We start from the raw sequence: 18,780 nt of genomic DNA, 5'->3' as shown, positions 1-18,780 counted from the left end.
GGAAAGTTGGCTCGACATTGGTGTCACCTGGGCAATGGTGTCACATCCCCTGCAGGGGGCCACATGTCAAAAGTTGCAACTAATTTTAAACACACTGTAGGGCCCAACCTGTATAATCACGAGCCCCAAAGAGGCACTCCAGGCAATGTCGTGCTGTTGGCAAAGGTACTCGTGTGAGTTGTCTGCTGCCATAGCCCATTAACACCAACTTTCGATATAGTGTCCTAACAGATAAGTTCATCATACATCCCTCATTGATTTCTGTGGTTATTTCACACCATGTTAGCACTGACAACTCTATGCAAATGCTGCTTCTCTCGGTTATTAAGTGAATGCCATCAAACATTGTGTTGTCCATAGTGAGAAGTAATGTCTGAAATTTGGTATCCTTGGCACACTCTTGACACTAGGGATTTCGGAATATTGAATTCTCTAACCATTTCCGAAATGGAACATCCCATGCGTCTAGCTCCAACTACAGTTCCATGTTCAAAGTCTGCTGATTCCCAAAACCTCTTCCTGTCACCTGTATATGTGCATATCACTATACATGACTTTTTGTCACCTCATTGCATGTATGCATATTTAAAACAAGAATGGTGTAGCCTACACAACATTGTGCTATTTAGTTTTCTTCCTCACAGTTGGTTTTCACAGAAAATAGGAAAGTTGTATTCATGATTTATCAGGTTTGATTCACATACTACTATAGAATCTGAATTTACAGCAACAATAAACAACACTCAAGGTCAGGGAGAGGGTGGAAATGGAATGGGGAAGGAGGAGATTGACAAAGTGAGGATGTAGGAGGAGATGGAGAGAGATGAGAGATGGGATGCAGGAGGATGTGGACAAAGAGATGGAGAAAAAGGTGATGGACACAGAGGAGGGGGAGGAGGAAGAGATGGATGAAGAGTGGAGGAGGATGATATGGACGAAGAGTGGAGGAGGATGATATGGACAAAGAGGTGAGAGTAGGTGATCAGAGGGTATATCCAGTTCCCATACATGTCTGGCAATTGCAAAGCAGTACGCCATTTGATAGTTTGGGGTACAAAAGGGGAAGTGACTTTTTTTCTAATACTGAAAAATGAGATAAAATTCACGAAAATAACAAAGGAAAACAGATGTAAATGGTACTTAATGCAGGTAACTGTAATAACATCAAATAAATTTGAGTGTTTACAAAGATTAGTGTTCTTGAAGGATGGAAAAAAAGGCGATGACCATAAAGAATGTGCTTTACTGAAGTTCTGAATATGATGGAACACAAACAGAAACAAAAAACTCTGACATTATTGAAAAATAAATGAAAAAAGCAAATAGTATGAGTGAATCTGTCGCAGAAGCGATATCCAAATACTTGTTGAAAGGTTTCTGTGGTTGTACAGTACGCTTGTAATCCAAACTGCATGCAAGACATTGGTGTGACCAGTTTTAAAAAGGTGATAATGTTCTCAAGAAAGCAAACTGGATAAATTGAATGAACTGGAATTTAAGAAAGTTCATGTGATAATTCTGTTACCACCAGTGTGTATCTGGTGTAGGGATCATGAGATTAAGATAAAAGAGTTAGAGTGCACAGCCAAGTATATTTACAGTCACTTTCCCCCTGTTCCATACTGAAATGGGAAAAGAAAATGTACCCTCCACTTAATGCCAGCTTTGGCCTGTGGTTATTTTCAAATGTCAACAATAACAATACCAACAAAAGGAAAAAGTAAAAAACTTTTCCGACATCATTATATTTTGCGTATTGTAGTTGCTTTTACAGTACTTACAGTTGTGTCTTGACACACACACACACACACACACACACACACAGAGGCATGTGTTGAAAATCTGCACATCTAGTTTTTCACATCACATACTGCACAGAGGAGTGCTGTTGACAAAGGGCACCTAGTCCTTGTTTAACATATTTATATATGCGTAAACAGGCAATGCTCAAAGAATGTCTGTGTGGAAACAAGTCCCTGTTCCCAAGTAGAACTAAATAGTTTTTAAATGTGGGGCAGACTATCACTGGTGCAGTTGTGAGTAGTGTAACAGCAGTTATAATGTGCAAAATGTAACAATGTTGAAAAAGTGTTTTACCTTTTTCCTTTGGTGGCATTTGAAAATGACCATTGGGCCAAAACTGGACGGTAATGTAAGGCAACACTTGATACAATAAAAGTCACCTCAGACAATGGTAGATATTTAAAATGGTTTAGCATTCAGAAATTATGGCAAGGCTGTGGACCCTCATGCCATGAAACTACAGGTACACTTCATTGTTCTCTGAGGGTTGGCTTGTGAAGTACATATGCAGATTTGGACATAGAAAGATGTTTCAAAAGTATCCAATGACACCTGTATCAAGGTGCTGCTTTAGCACCATTTCTATTCAAACCTGTGACTGTTGCATCAGACCTGTACCAGTCAGTACGAGGGCTACCTTTTAAATTTTGGGAAAAACATTAAAAAAATTCAGTACAGATTGCTTTATTGTTTTTCAAGAACTTCCTCTTATAAATTTATACACTTAAGTATGTGTTTGAACAAACTCTAGAAACATTCCCCCCCCCCCCCCCCCCCTCGAAAACAAGGTTCAAGAAGGATTCCACACCTTCCTAAAGTGTTTCAAATCAGTGTCCACAAGTTTTTTGTTTGACAGAAGGAAACAAAAAGAAATGATTACGTGATAAATCAAGTGAGTCCAGGTAATGAGACATTAATTTCATGATTTTTCTTTGTGAAGCTATAAACTGATTGGTGTGTGGCAGCTGGCATTGTCATGAGGAGAATGATGTGATTTTATGGTTGACTGGTGGTAAAGAAATTGTTGTACACAATTCAGCATTAACTGTTCTTTGATCCTCTAATGTAACTGTCCTGATGCCATCAAACAAGTGAACATTTTCTTCGGAGGGCTTCATGAACAAGTCACTTTTGTTTATTTCGGTTCATCTTGGAACACCAAAATAACAGATTGCTGTTTAGTTTCTGGGTCATATGAATGTATGTTTTTGAGGTTCATTCAAATTGTGTGGAATCCATCCTTTTCACAACTAAATGTTCATGCAAAACTGAATGTACTGTAGTTTTCACTATACCTATGGACATGTCTATCTCAATGTAGCTCACATGTCAATTATCTTCAATCACACTGTGCACAAAACTGACGATTTTAGAACAAAAGCTGATTCTGGTCAACCATTCATTGCTCATGAGAGCACAACCAGAAAAAATTCTAAAAATGAACTCAGAATACTCTTCTCGGCAGCTGATTCCCAAAAGTTAACTGACGCTGCTTGAGAATCGTTATTGAGTCAGTCCTTTAAAAAATCATCAAACAAAAAAACTTAACAATGAATGTCCATTTACCACAATACCATTTCCTTGAACTCTCACTGTAATCTAACTACTCAGACAGTTTCTGAGGTGCATGTTTTAACATGAATATATCATACATTAAAAAAAAAAAAAAAATTATGTCGCATCTCAATGGTGTCATCTAGGCTACCCTTGAGGCCTGGAGATTTTCTTAGATTAGATTCCGTTTTCATTCCATAGACCCAAAAATGAGATGATTCTCATGGGTGTGGAAGAAGTCAGAAAGTATAACATAAAAAAATAAAACATTTTAATATAAGAGGGTGGTTTGAAAAGTTCTCAGAATCACTACGAGAGGTCAGAGCTAGCGCAACGAGTTGTTCACTTGATATTCGTTGGACCGTTGCCTGTAAACACTTGCCATGTCAGTGCTCTTGGAAGAGAGCTGTGGCGGTGACGTGGCGCTGTTGTTGTTGCTGTTTAGTGATTTGTGAAGATGGAAAATATTGAAATTCGAGCAGTGATTAAGTACTTCGTAAAGAAATGTATGAAAGTAAAGGACATTCATGCCGATTTCCAGAATACACTGGGGGTCTCTGCTCCTACATATTCAACTGTTGCCATGTGGACAAATGAATTTAAATTTGGTCGGGAGAGCTTAGATGATGATCCATACAGAGGTTGGCCAAGATGTATCACTACTCCAGAAATCATTGCAAAAGTGCACAAAATGGTCATGGAGGATCGCCAATTGAAAGTGTGTGAAATTGCTCACACTTGCCAGATGTAATCTGAAAAAATATATCACATTTTAACTGAAGAATTAGAAATGAAAAAATTATCTGCAATATGGGTGCAGCGACTCTTGATGCTGGATCAAAAACCCATGAGAATGGACATGGCAAAATTACATGAACTAAGGCATGAATTGTTGCCACACCCACCTTATTCACCTGATATGGCTCCGTCAGACTTCCATCTCTTCCCAAAACTGAAAATTTTTCTTGGTGGATGAAAATTCACTTCAAACGAAGAATTGATAACTGGAGTTGACAACTATTTTGCAGGCCTGGAGGAAACTCACTTTTGAAATGGGATCAAGGCACTGGAACTTCATTGGACCACGTGCACATTGCATTAACCTACAAGGAGAAGTTCCAAGAACTTTTCAAACCACCCTTGTAATACTCAATACCCTGATAATTTGTCACGAGATTGCAAAAAATATGTGAATACATTACAGTAAACTGGAACTGCTAATATTTACAGAGTTAATAGACTGTCAGAATGAAACACAGTTATGCACTTTGTGACCAAGTGCTGTCAAAACTGAAATCTAACAGACATTTTTACTTAAGCTGTTCTAACACTCCCTGTAAAGATTTTTGTCTATGGAGTAGAAAATGCTGCCTATCAAATAGTCTTTCAAACACTGTTTAAACTGTGCTTTGTCTGAAACCAAGTTTTTAATGGCTGCTGGCAATTTATTGAAAATGTGTGTTCCTGAATATCGGACCCCTTTTTGGACCAAGATAAGGTTTTTAATGTCTTTATGTAGATTGTTCTTATTCCTAATATTGATACTATGTATTGAGCCATTGGTTGGAAGTAGGTATATATTACTTGCAACAAATTTCATCAAGGAATAAATATACTGTCAAGGGAACCTCCCCATCGCACCCCCCTCAGATTTAGTTATAAGTTGGCACAGGGATAGGCCTTGAAAAACTGAACACAGATCAATCGAGAAAACAGGAAGAAGTTGTGTGGAACTATGAAAAAAAATAAGCAAAATATACAAACTGAGTAGTCCATGCGCAAGGTAGGCAACATCAAGGAGACTGTTGGCTTACGAGCGTCGTGGTCCCGTGGTTAGCGTGAGCAGCTGTGGAACGACAGGTCCTTGGTTCAAATCTTCTCTCGGGTGAAAATTTTAATTTTTTATTTTCAGATAATTATCAAAGTTCAGGCACTCACACATAATCAACTTCGCTCTCCAAAATTCCAGGACATGTTCAGATTTGCTTGGACATATACAGAATTTGACGGTCTACGCACGGAAACATTTGAAAACGTAAAAAACATATGTTTTGACAGAGCACAGGGAAAACTGTGCGACTCTGAAACTGTTGCATTCATTTGATGCAGTTTATGTGACAAACTCTTATGTTTTCATGACTTTTTTGGGAGTGATTATCACATCCACAAGAAAACCTAAATCGGGCAAGGTAGAAGAATCTTTTTACCCATTCGCCAAGTGTGCAAGTTAGGTGGGTCGACAACATATTCCTGTCATGTGACGCACCTGCCGTCACCAGTGTCGTAAAGAATATATCAGACGTGTTTTCCTGTGGAGGAATCGGTTGACCTATGACCTTGCGATCAAATGTTTTCGGTTCCTATTGGAGAGGCACGTCCTTTCGTCTACTAATCGCACGGTTTTGCGGTGCGGTCGCAAAACACAGACACTAAACTTATTACAGTGAACAGAGACGTCAATGAATGAACGGACAGATCGTAACTTTGCGAAAATAAAGAAAGTAAAATTTTCACTCGAGGGAGGACTCGAACCAAGGACCTTTCGTTCCGCAGTTGCTCACTCTAACCACGAGACCATGGCGCTCATCAGCTAACATTCTCCTTTATGTTGCCTATCTTGCACATGGACTACTCAGTTTGTATATTTTGCTTATTTTTTCATAGTTCCACACAACTTCTTCCTGTTTTCTCGATTGATCTGTGTTCAGTTTTTCAAGGCCTATCCACTGTGTCAATTTATAACTAAATCTGAGGGGGGTGCGATGGGGAGGTTCCCTTGTGAGAAGCATCAGTTAAATACGAAGTTCCTTGAACAGGTTTCAACATGATGTTCTTGAATTTACACCACAAATGATTCTTATTACGTACTTTTGCAAGCTAAAAACTTTTGCTCAGTTTGATGAGTTACCCAGGATATGATCCCGTATGACATAAGAATGCAATCTTTTTATATGAATCTCTCTTACATCTGACATTCTCACTGCAAATACAGATTTGTTTAGCCGTTTCAGCAATTCTGTAGTTTTCCCTTTCCAACTGAATTTATTATTGAGCTGTAATCCCAGAAATTTTACACTGTCAACCTCTTCAATCTATATGTCTTCATACATTATACACATGCTAGGAGGAAATCTCTTACAGGTTCTTAACTGCATATAGTGGGTTTTTTCAAAGTTTACTGACAGTGAATTAGCTTTAAATCATTTATTAATGTTAGTGAAAATTTGATTAGCAGCTATTTCTAAATCTGTACTTGACTTGCTACTTATTACAATGTTAGTATGATCTGCAAACAAAACAAACTTAGTATCTGGCAATGTAACAGACAAGAGATCATTAACGTACACAAGAAAAGGCAATGGACCCAACATGGTATCTTGAGGAACACCACATGTAATTAAGTCCCAATCAGATGAAGACTGACTGCTTATTGCACAGGTATTCCTCAACAACACTCTTTATTTCCTGTTAATTAGATAAGCCTCAAATCAGTTCGCAGCACTGCCGGTGACACCATAATATTATAATTTACTTAGGGAATACTGTGATTCCCACAGTCGAAGGCTTTTGACATGTCACAGAAAATGCCTGTAGCCTCTAATTTGTTATCTAATGAATTGAGTACATTCTCACTGTATGTGTAAATAGCTTTCTCTATATCAGAACCCTTAACAAACAAAAACTGTGACTTGGACAATATATTATTTGCTGCCGGATGCTTAAGAAGACACTTGAAAACAACCTTTTCAAATATTTTTCAAAAAGCCCGCAAAAGTGAAATTGGTTGATAGTTTGGTGGTAACTATTTACCCCCCCCCCCCCCCTTTTGTAAATAAGTTTAACTTCAGCATATTTTAGCCACTCTGGAAATGTTCTGTTCTGCTAATAAGAGATTGATTACACAAATAACTTAAGATAGAGCTCAAATTGCATAAGCACTCTTTGATTAACTTTGTTGATATGTTATCATAACCACTAGAATGCTTAGATTTTAAGGATTTTATGATGAATGCTACTTTTTTGGGAGATGTGTCATTTCCATTTTACTGAAGTTATTTGTAAAGACTGGTCGCAGATACTCCGTTGCACTGTTTACAGAACCTGACAACCCCAAGCTGTCAGTAACAGAAACAAAGTACTTGTTTAGGAGGTACGCAAAACTACATGCACTTGTTACCAATGTCTCATTTTTAGAGCTATCTGTTCCTCTTCTGTTTTGGTCCCACCTGTCACTATATCCCATATAGATTTTATTTTGTTTCGTGATGTAATTATCTTTTTCTCATAATAAAGCTGCTTACATTTCTGGATTACTTGCTTCAATATTTCACAGTTTTCTTTGTAATGCATTACAATGCTAACATCAGAGCTGTTCCTAGATAGTAGATACAGTCTGTTTTTTGTCCCATATGATATCTGTATTATTGTGTAATCCCTGGCTTATTTTTAGACTTCTGTTTGACTTACCTTTAGGGGAAAAATTTTTTCAAAAGAGCAAGTAACTTTATTAATGAATGCTTTGTATTTTCCATTTGAGCCAGAAGTATTGTAAGCTTAAATCAGAAGAAAGGTCAGCATTGGCCGTAATATTGATGGTTTATTAATAGCAAAACTGATTTTCAATCACATAGTGATCATCTTCAGTGCTGTGGTGTACAAATTGAACTCATAGGCACTGGTATCAGTAACCAAAGCTAAGAAACGATCACACTCCATGGAGTCACCAATAAATAGTATTGTAAGCATCTATCCAGTTTATGTCTCTGAGAAATCTTCTAAAATTCTCAATTTTTGAGTGATTTTTTACCATCCTGTACTCAGATTTAATAGATTCCTTACATTAACACAACATGCTCCACATTATTATCAGATAGCCCATTTATATTGGTTTTGTGATATGACCTTATTTTCCTATCTTAGTCTACAAAGATATTATCAATAGCAGTTTCAGGGCATTTACATGCCCTAGTTGCAAAGTTCACTGTAGGAATTAAATTGAATGACAGTGTTACTTATTGCGATAATTGTTCACTGGCAGAGCTTTTCAATAAATCCACATTAAAAATCACCAGCAAGTGCTATTTCCTTGTTTTTAACTGTGAGATGGGACAACAAAGCATCCATATTTTTCATGAAGAGGTTTCAGTTTCCTGAATGTGCTGTGTATATACCTACTATTATAAAGGATTAATTATTAAATACTACTTCAGTTGCACAAGATTCTAAGTGCTGCTCTGAGCAAAATTTTTTAATACCAGTATTCCTGAAATAAAAAAAAGTTTATGACAAATAAAGTAACTCCTCCTTTCTCCTTATTTTCTCTACAGAAGTAAGAAGAGAACTTGAATCCTGCAACATTTAGCATATCTATACCAGTGGTCACATGATGTTCAGTGGGGCAGATTATATCAACTGATTTGCTCAACTCTAGTTCTTCAACACAAATATGCAACTCATTACACTTACCCCTTAGTACTCAGATATTCTGATGCAATAAGGATAACCGATTTTGTGCACTGGCTGAATTACTACTGGACGAACCCAATTTTTTTTGCCAAATTTTGAATATCTTCAGTTTCAATCAGAGGCTGCCTGCATGAATTGTGTGCATTAAAACTTGCTTCCTGGCTGCCTGTTTTATCAATGTTAATGTCATTTTCAACCTGTCTCTGAATGTCTTTCGTTTCTGCCCCCTACCCCAAAAAACTGCTTTTCTGTCACTTGTAACCATTAGTAATTTAATATTTGTGATAGTTAGGCAAGCTGTTAACGCAAATCTTTGCATGATGGATATATACATAAAATAAGTGATGGCTGAAAGACACCATCAAATTGTAAAATACAACACGGTATTTAGAGTATTGTTTACTTTACTGCCGAAGAAGAAAGTAATTTAAAAAAGCATATAAATGACCAGTGTGGAAAATTTCTTTGTTGTTGTTGTCTTCTGTCCAAAGACTGGTTTGATGCAGCTCTTCATGCTAGTCAATCCTGTGCTGGCCTCTTCACCTCTGCTTACCTACTGCAGACTACATCCATTTGAACCTGCTTATGGTGTTGAAGCCTTAGACTATAGCATCACATTTCAAAAGATGCTGTTCTCTTCTTATCTGCACTGCATATATTTTTTTACTCTTTTAAATGTCATTAATTCAATATTTTATGGTTTATGGTATTTTTTCAATTGTTTATCAATGTGTTTCACATAACAAATTTCAAATAACTCTCACTTTTGACACTCATCTTTCAAACAAATAATCTCATGCACACTACAGCTGTAGTCTTATATGCTCCAGTGTACTAATTAAAAATTAGGGCACCAAAACTTCTAAAACATCTTCGGTAAGCAATCAATAACCAGGGCATGCTAAGAGAAAAAAGCTCTGTAAATATGTTTCCATACCAACCTCTTTAAATCTGTGTTGTGCTCCTCCAATTCAATATTTAGCCTGCTTATTTCAATCAATTTTGACTCCCTTGACTCCAATATCTCTGTCATATCAGCCACTCTCTAAAAACAAAGAAAATTTATTGAATTTTTATATGAGAGAGAGAGAGAGAGAGAGAGAGAGAGAGAGAGAGAGAGAGAGAGAGAAACCAATTTACTCCGTTGGTTATAATTAACTCAAAGCTTTTTGCGAACAGATAATCAATCAAGTTTTCATGAACACACGTACACCATGTAAACCACCCTCATGACTTGCATCATTTCTTCCTTTGTTTCTTTTTTCCCTTTTATCTGAAAAGATTTCCTCAAAAATGTCTTTATCAAAGAAATCATTATTTACAGTTACAATGTCACTAAGGGAAAGCAAACTGGCATTCTTACTGCAGTTCAATACAGCATGCTGTGCTTCAGATGCTGTTCAGCCTGTTAATATCTCTCAAAGGATCACTGCATGTTTAAGCTGTGAGAGCATTGTGACTTTATTGCAAGAAGTATTGTTAGCACAAAAAATTGCCACCTGAAATGGAGTACATCACAGAAACATCATAAGAATATCCAGCTGCTACAGTGACACAAAAATATTAAGATCTGCTTCATAATGGTTCCCCACTGTCGCAACACAAGCTGATGACTGTTACCTACAAATTATGGCTCATAGGTACACTTAAAGGTACACCTAAAAAGAATGCGACTGGGCTGGCTGCATCAACTTTGACAGTATGCTATCATTTGGCCTCTAAGTGTTCATCACACACAAATTTACAACCCCCCCCCCCCCCACAAAAAAAAAAAAAAAAAAAAAAAAAAAAAAAAAAAAAAAAAATTGTGCTTAAAGAAGAAGGGCAAGTATACACATTAAATGGAGCTCTTTATCAATGGCACTGGGTTCTCTTCACAGCTAAGCACTGGATTTGTGTGGTGCTCAATAATCATTTTAGAAGAGTGTAGCGGTGGCCAGATACGCAATGTGATCAAAAGTATATGGACACCCCGAAAAAAATACATTTTTCATATTATGTGCATTGTGCTGCCACTTACTGTCAGGTACTCCACATCAGCAACCTCAGTAGTCATTAGACATCGTGAGAGAGCAGAATGGGGCACTCCACGGAACTCACGGACTTTGAATGTGGTCAGGTGACTGGGTGTCATTTGTGTCATGCATCTGCATGCGAGATTTCCCCACTCCAAAACCTCCCTAGGTCCACTGTTTCTGATGTGACAGTGAAGTGGAAATGTGAAGGGACATGTACAGCACAAAAGCGTACTGGCCGACTTCATCTGTTGACTGACAGAGACCGCCGACAGTTGAAGGGTCGTAATGTGTAATAGGCAGACAACTGTCCAGATCATCACACAGGAATTCCAAACTGCATCAGGATCCACTGCAAGTACTATGACAGTCAGGCGGGAGGTGAGAAAACTTGGATTTCATGGTAGAATGGCTGCTCATAAGCCACACATCATGCCAGTAAGTGCTAAAAGACACTTCGTTTAGCGTAAGGAGCGTAAACATTGGACGATTGAACAGTGTAAAAACGTTGTGTGGAGGGACAAATCACGGTACACAATGTGGCGATCTGATGGCAGGGTGTGGGTTTGGCGAATGCCTGGTAAACGTCATCTGCCAGTGTGTGTAGTACCAAAAGTAAAATTCGGAGGTGGTGGTGTTATGGTGTGGTCGTGTTTTTCATGGAGGGGGCTTGCACCCCTTGTTGTTTTGCATGGCACTATCACAGCACAGGCCTACACTGATGTTTTAATCACCTTCTTGCTTCCCACTGTTGAAGAGTAATTCGAGGATGGCGAATGCATCTTTCAACACGATCGAGCCCCTGTTCATAATGCATGGCCTGTGGTGGAGTAGTTACACGATAATAAAATCCCTGTAATGGACTGGCCTGCACAGAGTCCTGACCTGAATCCTATAAAACACCTCTGGGATGTTTTGGAATGACTACTTCATGCCAGGCCTCACTGACCGACATAGATACCTCTCCTCAGTGCAGCACTCTGAAGAATGGGCTGCCATTCCCCAAGAAACCTTCCAGCACCTTACTGAATGTATGTCTGCGAGGGTGGAAGCTGTCATCAAGGCAAAGGGTGGGCCAACACCATACTGAATTCCAGCATTACCGATGGAGGGCGCCATGAACTTGTAAGTCATTTTCAGCCAGGTGTCCGGACACTTTTGATCACACAGTGTATCAATGCAGGACTTCAGCGTGATATTCCACAGGTTCAGCAAGGATATGGATCAGTCATATCTCTAACATCTCACACCACTATTGAGGTTAATTTGAGAGTTCTGAACTATCGGGACTGTATTCTCCAATCTCCTATCCAGCCCCCATGTCAACATTTAGATGATGGGTTCATCCTTCAAGATGATAATGTATTAGCAAACCGTACTCACATCATTAACATTTTCCTCTGGAAGCCAGGAATCAACAAAATGGAACAGCCTGTGGTAAAGCTGACATGAACCTGATTCAGCATTCTTAGGACCAGTCGAAACTTGCAATGGATCAACCCAGGAAGCCTCCTCACACACTGGATGACTTGACGAGGACCACCATCAAAGAGTGGGGCAGGTTTGAAGAGCTACAATCTGACTCCCTTGTGGACAACACACCAAAGAGAAATCAAGCATATTGCAATGGACTGGGTGGAGCAATATGATACTGAATGCCATCCAACTGAAAAGTTTGATTTCACTAAGTTTCACTTTTATATAGATTACCTCTAGCAAGCAAGACACAGTATTTACAAATGAGCAAGAGAAAAGTACTGCTGTCAACAAGCAAGACATCGTATTTACAAACGAGCAAGAGAAAATGTGAGTAAACCATTTCAAAATATAAAACATAATCCACGAATAACAAACTACATGAAATAGTTCGTCATATCTAAGCTTCACAAAACTTTTACCAACGTTTCAGCCCACCTATACAAAAACACAACTGGCACACAAAACAAATTTATCACAGCTCAGGACTAACCATATAGTACAACGGTAAGGCCAAAAATGGACATATGCCACAGATTTTACCAGAACTACATTTTAAAGATTGGATAATAAACAAAAATTTAATGCAGACAATTTTCTAACACACCTAATGTTTGCAGATGACATGGAGTATTCATTTAGACCTGTGGCTGATTTTGGTTGCCAGCCACAGGACACACACAATGTACAACAAAAGGTAAAGTGCATATACAATATAAATAACAACAAAATCTGATGGACCGTATTTCCTAACCTAAAGATAATCCCTACATATGTATTTTCATGAAAATAAAAAAAAGATACCACTGAGGATGGCATAACTGTGGTGAAACATGTTTGGGTGGTAAAACAAAACAATAATTTGTTTACCGTACTTGCAAAAAGATGGACCCATACTTAATTCATTATTATTTTTCTGCAAGCACAGGAACTGAGCTAAAAAATTCAGATATGAATTTAGTGTATTCATTTATAACCTGTTTTCCTTCTGCTAGTGCCACTGCCTTCTGTACATTGAAGTTTTACTCTATTGCTAGTTTATGGTTTAGGCTGTGGCTGGATTTTAATATTTTTAAATCTTTTCCTATTGTGATTGGGTTATAGTTGAGGGCTATTATGTGACCTGCAAATGTGCTATGGGACCTGTTACTCTCCAGAGCTCTGAGATGTTCTGAATATCTTGTTTTAAACTTCCTGCATGTTTCTCCAATGTACACCAAGTGACATGTGATGTATGTAGGAATAGATGGAATATGGTAAATGCACAAAACAACTCATGAAAATCTATGGCTTTGTGAAAGGCCTATATTGATACCTCGAAACGATGAACCTCCTAGAACTAACTCTTACATACTTACTCATGCTGAGGAAGAAAATGTTGAGTACATCTCTATTAACAGAATGAATGGATGATTCTACCAATTACGATTCTACCAATTATCCAGACCAATTTTTAAACTCTTTTAGCACACCCAACCTTTCATCACACAAAATTAATTTGAAGAATGGCTTTCGAATTACTTTGTTGTGAAATCTGAACCCACTGAAATTGTGTAATGGTACAAGGCTTAAAGTTACTTCTCTCCAATGTAATATCATAAAGCAGAAATTTTGATAGGAAATGGCACAGTTCAGCTGAGCAAGTTTTTATACATGTTAACTGAATCTTCCATCGGTTCTTGGTAGAATAACATTATAATAAATGAAAAGCACTAGTTTGCTTTCGTTCTACAGTATTTAATGCTGCGTTTCTCAGTTAGTTCTACACTGAAGATCTGTGGATGCAATCATAAGCTTTTTTAGGAGTCTACAAGATCACTGGTTATATAAATATAATAAAGACTACTATTCAAATTCCGCTCCTTAAAGGTGGTGCCTGTTTATCATATTTACTTAATTGTAAGATGAGGCTTTTCCCCAACTTTGTCACTTGAAAAATACAGGGTTGTCTTACATTATCAAAATATTAGTACATTTACAGATTAAAATTTGTCAACTGAGGTCTTGTAAAGATTTATTTTGAAGAATCCGGTAAGGTTCTGTAGTGTCACAAAATTGCTGACACTAGCACTCGTACTTCTGCCACTGGTGCAATCACAGACAATGTCTAATTTGACTATGGTTTGTTCTCATTGACTATTATTTAATATACTGAATTCTTTCTTTCAGAAGAGTTTGCTTTCAACATAGATTGGCCGCTGTTGCGCCTGAGAAAACTGATCCATACTATGCTTCTGGTACAACGTAGACCAAACCAACAACAGGCCAGAATGATGAAGCCAACAGCATGGCACTGCATCTGCTGTGCAGCCCACAGATGTTAAGCACGAGTTCCACGACAGTGCATCAAGGGAGTTAGAATCTATTTTAACCTCTTTGCACTGCACAGATGCTGTTCCTTTTTTAACAATGAATTATTATTAATTGCTTTTCAGGACTGAATGGAGAAAGTTGTTACAAAAGTAATAACACTTGTTAATTAGCTTAATTGAGTAAAATGTAATTTTACCACTATTTTTCTTTAGCTATTTTCACAGCAGTGATGAAAAAAAGATCATAACTGAAACCCCTTTTGAGTTAGCTGCCTTTCCATTTGTTGTGTAAACTGAACTGACCTTAAAATTAGACAAATAATCGATAATACTACACATTTCTGCAGGAGGCAATAGAAGTCTTGATGGTGGCGATTGGCATGCTGAAGTGTTTTTTGCAGTAATCCTGTTAATGCTCACTGTGAAGTATGACAGGAAAGAAAGTGATGTGTCACCTGTTGGTTCTATGCAGTCAGTGAGAGAGCAACAGGCAAATGGCATGTTTGGAACAAGAGACAAAGGAAAATATTGCCATATTCTCACATCAGTACAGACACAAAATCCACTATGAGTTTGGTGAGAAAGGGGGGGGGGGGGGGGGGGAAGAGAGAGAGAGAGAGAGAGAGAGAGAGAGAGAATTGTGTTCTCATTTAACTACCTGCTATTTCAGCTGTGCAATGAGGTCCCAGCCTAAATGATACCTCAGAAATCATGACGTACTTAACAGCCAAATATTTGCGACAACCAAGATTATATAAATTTCATTGCTGCACATATGTGGGAATACACTGCCTCTTTTCCTGCCGCTCACTGATTAGGTGAAACTATTATCTCAGATACTAATAGTAATACCACGGGTAGCTGGCTCAAACAGTAAGCAAAGAAGGAACTGAAGATTAAAATTAATGCAAATAATTTCTTTTTGTTTATTTTATTTCCCCTTATATTATCAAAATGTAGAAAATCAATAAATGGCACAAGTTTAGAATTTGTAAAATGTTAACTTTTTGTGGCAGATAATTTATACCATGAAAGTGTTCATAATTTTGATTAGTCCAAACATGTTAAAAACAAAATTTTCTCAAAGAGCCTCTTTTTTTTTTTTTTTTTTTTTTAAAAAAAAGTGTCATGTTATATTCACAGTTGTCTTTTTTGTAAACCCTCATCACCAATTTTGTAAAGGCCTCGTTGCCACTGCTGCGGAAGCCGAGTTGCCGCTGTTGTTATGGTAGGCCGAGTTTGTGAGTTCGTGAAATGGCTTTTGGTACAGTACACCAGTAAGACAATTTCTCCCTGCCACCATTACACAGCTATGACCCAGGGTCCGGTGACAGAATAGGAGAATGAAGGTTCTACAACACTCATACAAATTAATAACAAAGTCACACAAAAAGTTTACTTATCTTTGTGACTCGTTGAATAATGAAGTCTGCAACACTGCTTGTAATATAACACGCCAAAAGGCCATCAATGGTTAAGTGCAAACAATTGTGTGTGAACTTCACAGCACGCAGCAAACACAATTTACAACAACTGTCTGTTCACTTCTATGAGTTCACTAAATGACGTTCCCTGTCTAAGTCAGCCCTGGATGATAAGCTGCTCTTCTATCTTACAGGTAGGCTTCTGTCCACTGTCATCCGGTCATCGGTCGGTTGAACTCGGCTTGCAATTGGCCGAGGCAAAGTCGATATCTTCAGCGCCGCCCATGGTGCTGGTGGAACTTGCATCAGTGACAAGTCTCTATGGCACTGGCACCAGCATCTTTGTGCCTGAGGTGCTTTTGCCCTGGCTGTGTCTTCTTCGGGCGACACAGCCGTCTTTTTACTTAGGTAAATACTGTAATTAATATTTATGGATGGCAAATCAACCAAGCCATCGCAGAGTACCCTCGTGTTATTAGTGCTGCTTTCCGGCAAAAGATATTAGTTGTGCCATTTTGGTGAAGACAAACAAAAACAAAGTATGACTGCCACAGCTAATCTCCGAATTCTTCTGCTGACTGAGAATATCACATTTAAAAGCAGGTCTGTGCAGTTTATTCAGAGGATAGATCTTGTTCTTATTAATAACATTATCAGCCAGCTTAACTTCAATTGATTCCATTAGAACACAATCCAGACACGAGAAGCGGCAGCAACAACATGTTTCTCATCGTACTTCATTTAGTGTTCCTTAGTTAAGAAGTGCTCCACCACAGTGGATTTTTTTTTTTTGGTTATCATAATCTTGTGCAGCAGCAATGTTCTACACACCTATCCCCAATAGCACGAATAGTTTGACCAATATGTGCCTTACAGCAGTGCATGGAATCTCGTGTACACTGGGTTCCCTCAGCCGCAATTCATCTTCAACTCCTAAACGATTTTTTTCCAAATTATATTCCAAAAAGTATTTGTTCTTATAAAAAAAAGTCTTATAATGAACAAAATTATATATAAACATATAAAGACAGCTTTTAAAGCTCAAAATAGTGAGTTACTAAATTCTGAAGATCGCCGATAATAAAATCCCAAATATACTCGTGCACTGGACTTTGACTAAAATATCCAGAAATTTGAAGTCATTTTTTAGTTTCTGTGTAGCTTTGAAGGCCAACCATGTGTTTCACAACAGTATCCCATGAACATAAATCTTGGAGGAACTGGCTGGAGCACAGTCGATGTATTTATCTACTACCACTGGCGACCACTTGTCACTCAACTGACAAACTGTCATCCCTTCAGTCTCTAATGAAGTAACATCACATTCTTCTTCCCTTTCTGAGGTGCTAAATTCAATGTCAAACTCAGGAACACTATATCCATCCTTTTCTGAAAGCATTCACTTTGTTACCAAGTATCCAAAGCTGCAGATGGTAAAGATGACATTGAGTGGAAACCACCTCAACCAAAACATGACAGCCAGGCTACAAATGTAGTACCAGATGCTCTCTAGTGGCTGCACACTTAACTATCAGAGCTGAAGTGGATATAAGTGGTTTTTACTTTTCCAGAGATCTGTTCGTAAGTTGCTCGCTTACACTCGGGATTTTAAGTTTCTGTTAAAATAATAAAAATGAGATAACTCAGGGTTTTAAGTTAAGGGATTAACAGAACTCAAAAGGGCACTAACTTTGGGTGGTGGATAAAACACAGTCTCGGTGTTACAATTTCTTAAAATTATCCCTATTTCAGCCGAAACTTTCCCAGCATATGGTAAGAGAGCAACTGATGTAAACTCATCTTGCTTACTTCCAGTGATGGTCTGAACTCTAGGCCTGATGGATCTGCTTCTTAGAGAATCAGTTCCACTTAAATACAGGCTGTAGGTGTTCAGTGTCCTATAGTAAGCTTTCCACACCAGATAATGTGGAAGCCACTCTTTGCACCAGGATCGCATGTGCCACAGTGTATTGGTAAAGAGGATGACTGCTAACTGCACGCAGATACTGGTCAGTACATCTAGATTTGTTGTAAATGTTATATCCCAGAGTGCCATCTTTCCATTTGTAGACAAGAACACCCAAAAATGTAATTTTTAAGTCAATCTCCACTTCCATGTTGCAACTGTAACCTGTTACACACCTACAGAGCAGCATTTTACTACAGTAGAACCCCAGTAATTCAAGTTAATTAGGGCTGAGGCTACCTTGAATTACAAAAACAGTGGATAACATGGAAATATCACAAAATCCATGGGTAAATAATGATTAAATGTTTAATGAGTGCAATAATGATTAAAAAAATAAATAAAAAAGGTGTAGTACAAACCTGTGTTACATGTACATACATTGGTACACAATTCCAAGTTGCAAAAATATAAGTTACATTTTTAAAAAAATTGTCCTTAGTCTTTCATTTTAAAACAGAACCTCATTTTTTAAATGCAATGTTGCATCATCTTCTAACAAGCATGGTGTCAATTGGAGTAGCTTCTGCTTGCTGTAATGCAACGCAGATAGTGCTGCAAAATCCTTTGCATAAGTGATCACTGGTACAATTCTTCAGGCAATTCCCCATCATCACTGTCTTCTGTGGATTCAATAAGTGTTTCAACAATTGCAAGATTGGTCACTTCAAACAGTTCATCACATTCTTAAACACCACCCGCTTTCGCATTTTCACATCCAGCAAGCTTTTTCCATCAGTTTTGCCAAGGCTAGGTCATTTTTG

At 38.0% G+C, this 18,780-nt stretch overlaps 1 protein-coding gene across 3 annotated transcripts in view; it reads right to left on the bottom strand.

Moving 5' to 3' along the window:
- LOC126251768 (TATA element modulatory factor) overlaps positions 1-18,780 on the bottom strand; it is a 181,768-nt gene that overhangs the window by 78,550 nt on the left and 84,438 nt on the right. For all 3 annotated transcript variants that reach the window (XM_049952388.1, XM_049952390.1, XM_049952389.1), the window contains exon 9: positions 9,765-9,868. In XM_049952388.1, coding sequence (XP_049808345.1) covers positions 9,765-9,868 — 104 coding nt within the window. The remainder of the gene's footprint in view (positions 1-9,764; positions 9,869-18,780) is intronic.

Source organism: Schistocerca nitens, chromosome 4 (genome assembly GCF_023898315.1).
Source record: "Schistocerca nitens isolate TAMUIC-IGC-003100 chromosome 4, iqSchNite1.1, whole genome shotgun sequence".
NCBI lineage: Eukaryota > Metazoa > Arthropoda > Insecta > Orthoptera > Acrididae > Schistocerca > Schistocerca nitens.
This window is presented reverse-complemented; position numbering and strand designations above follow the sequence as displayed.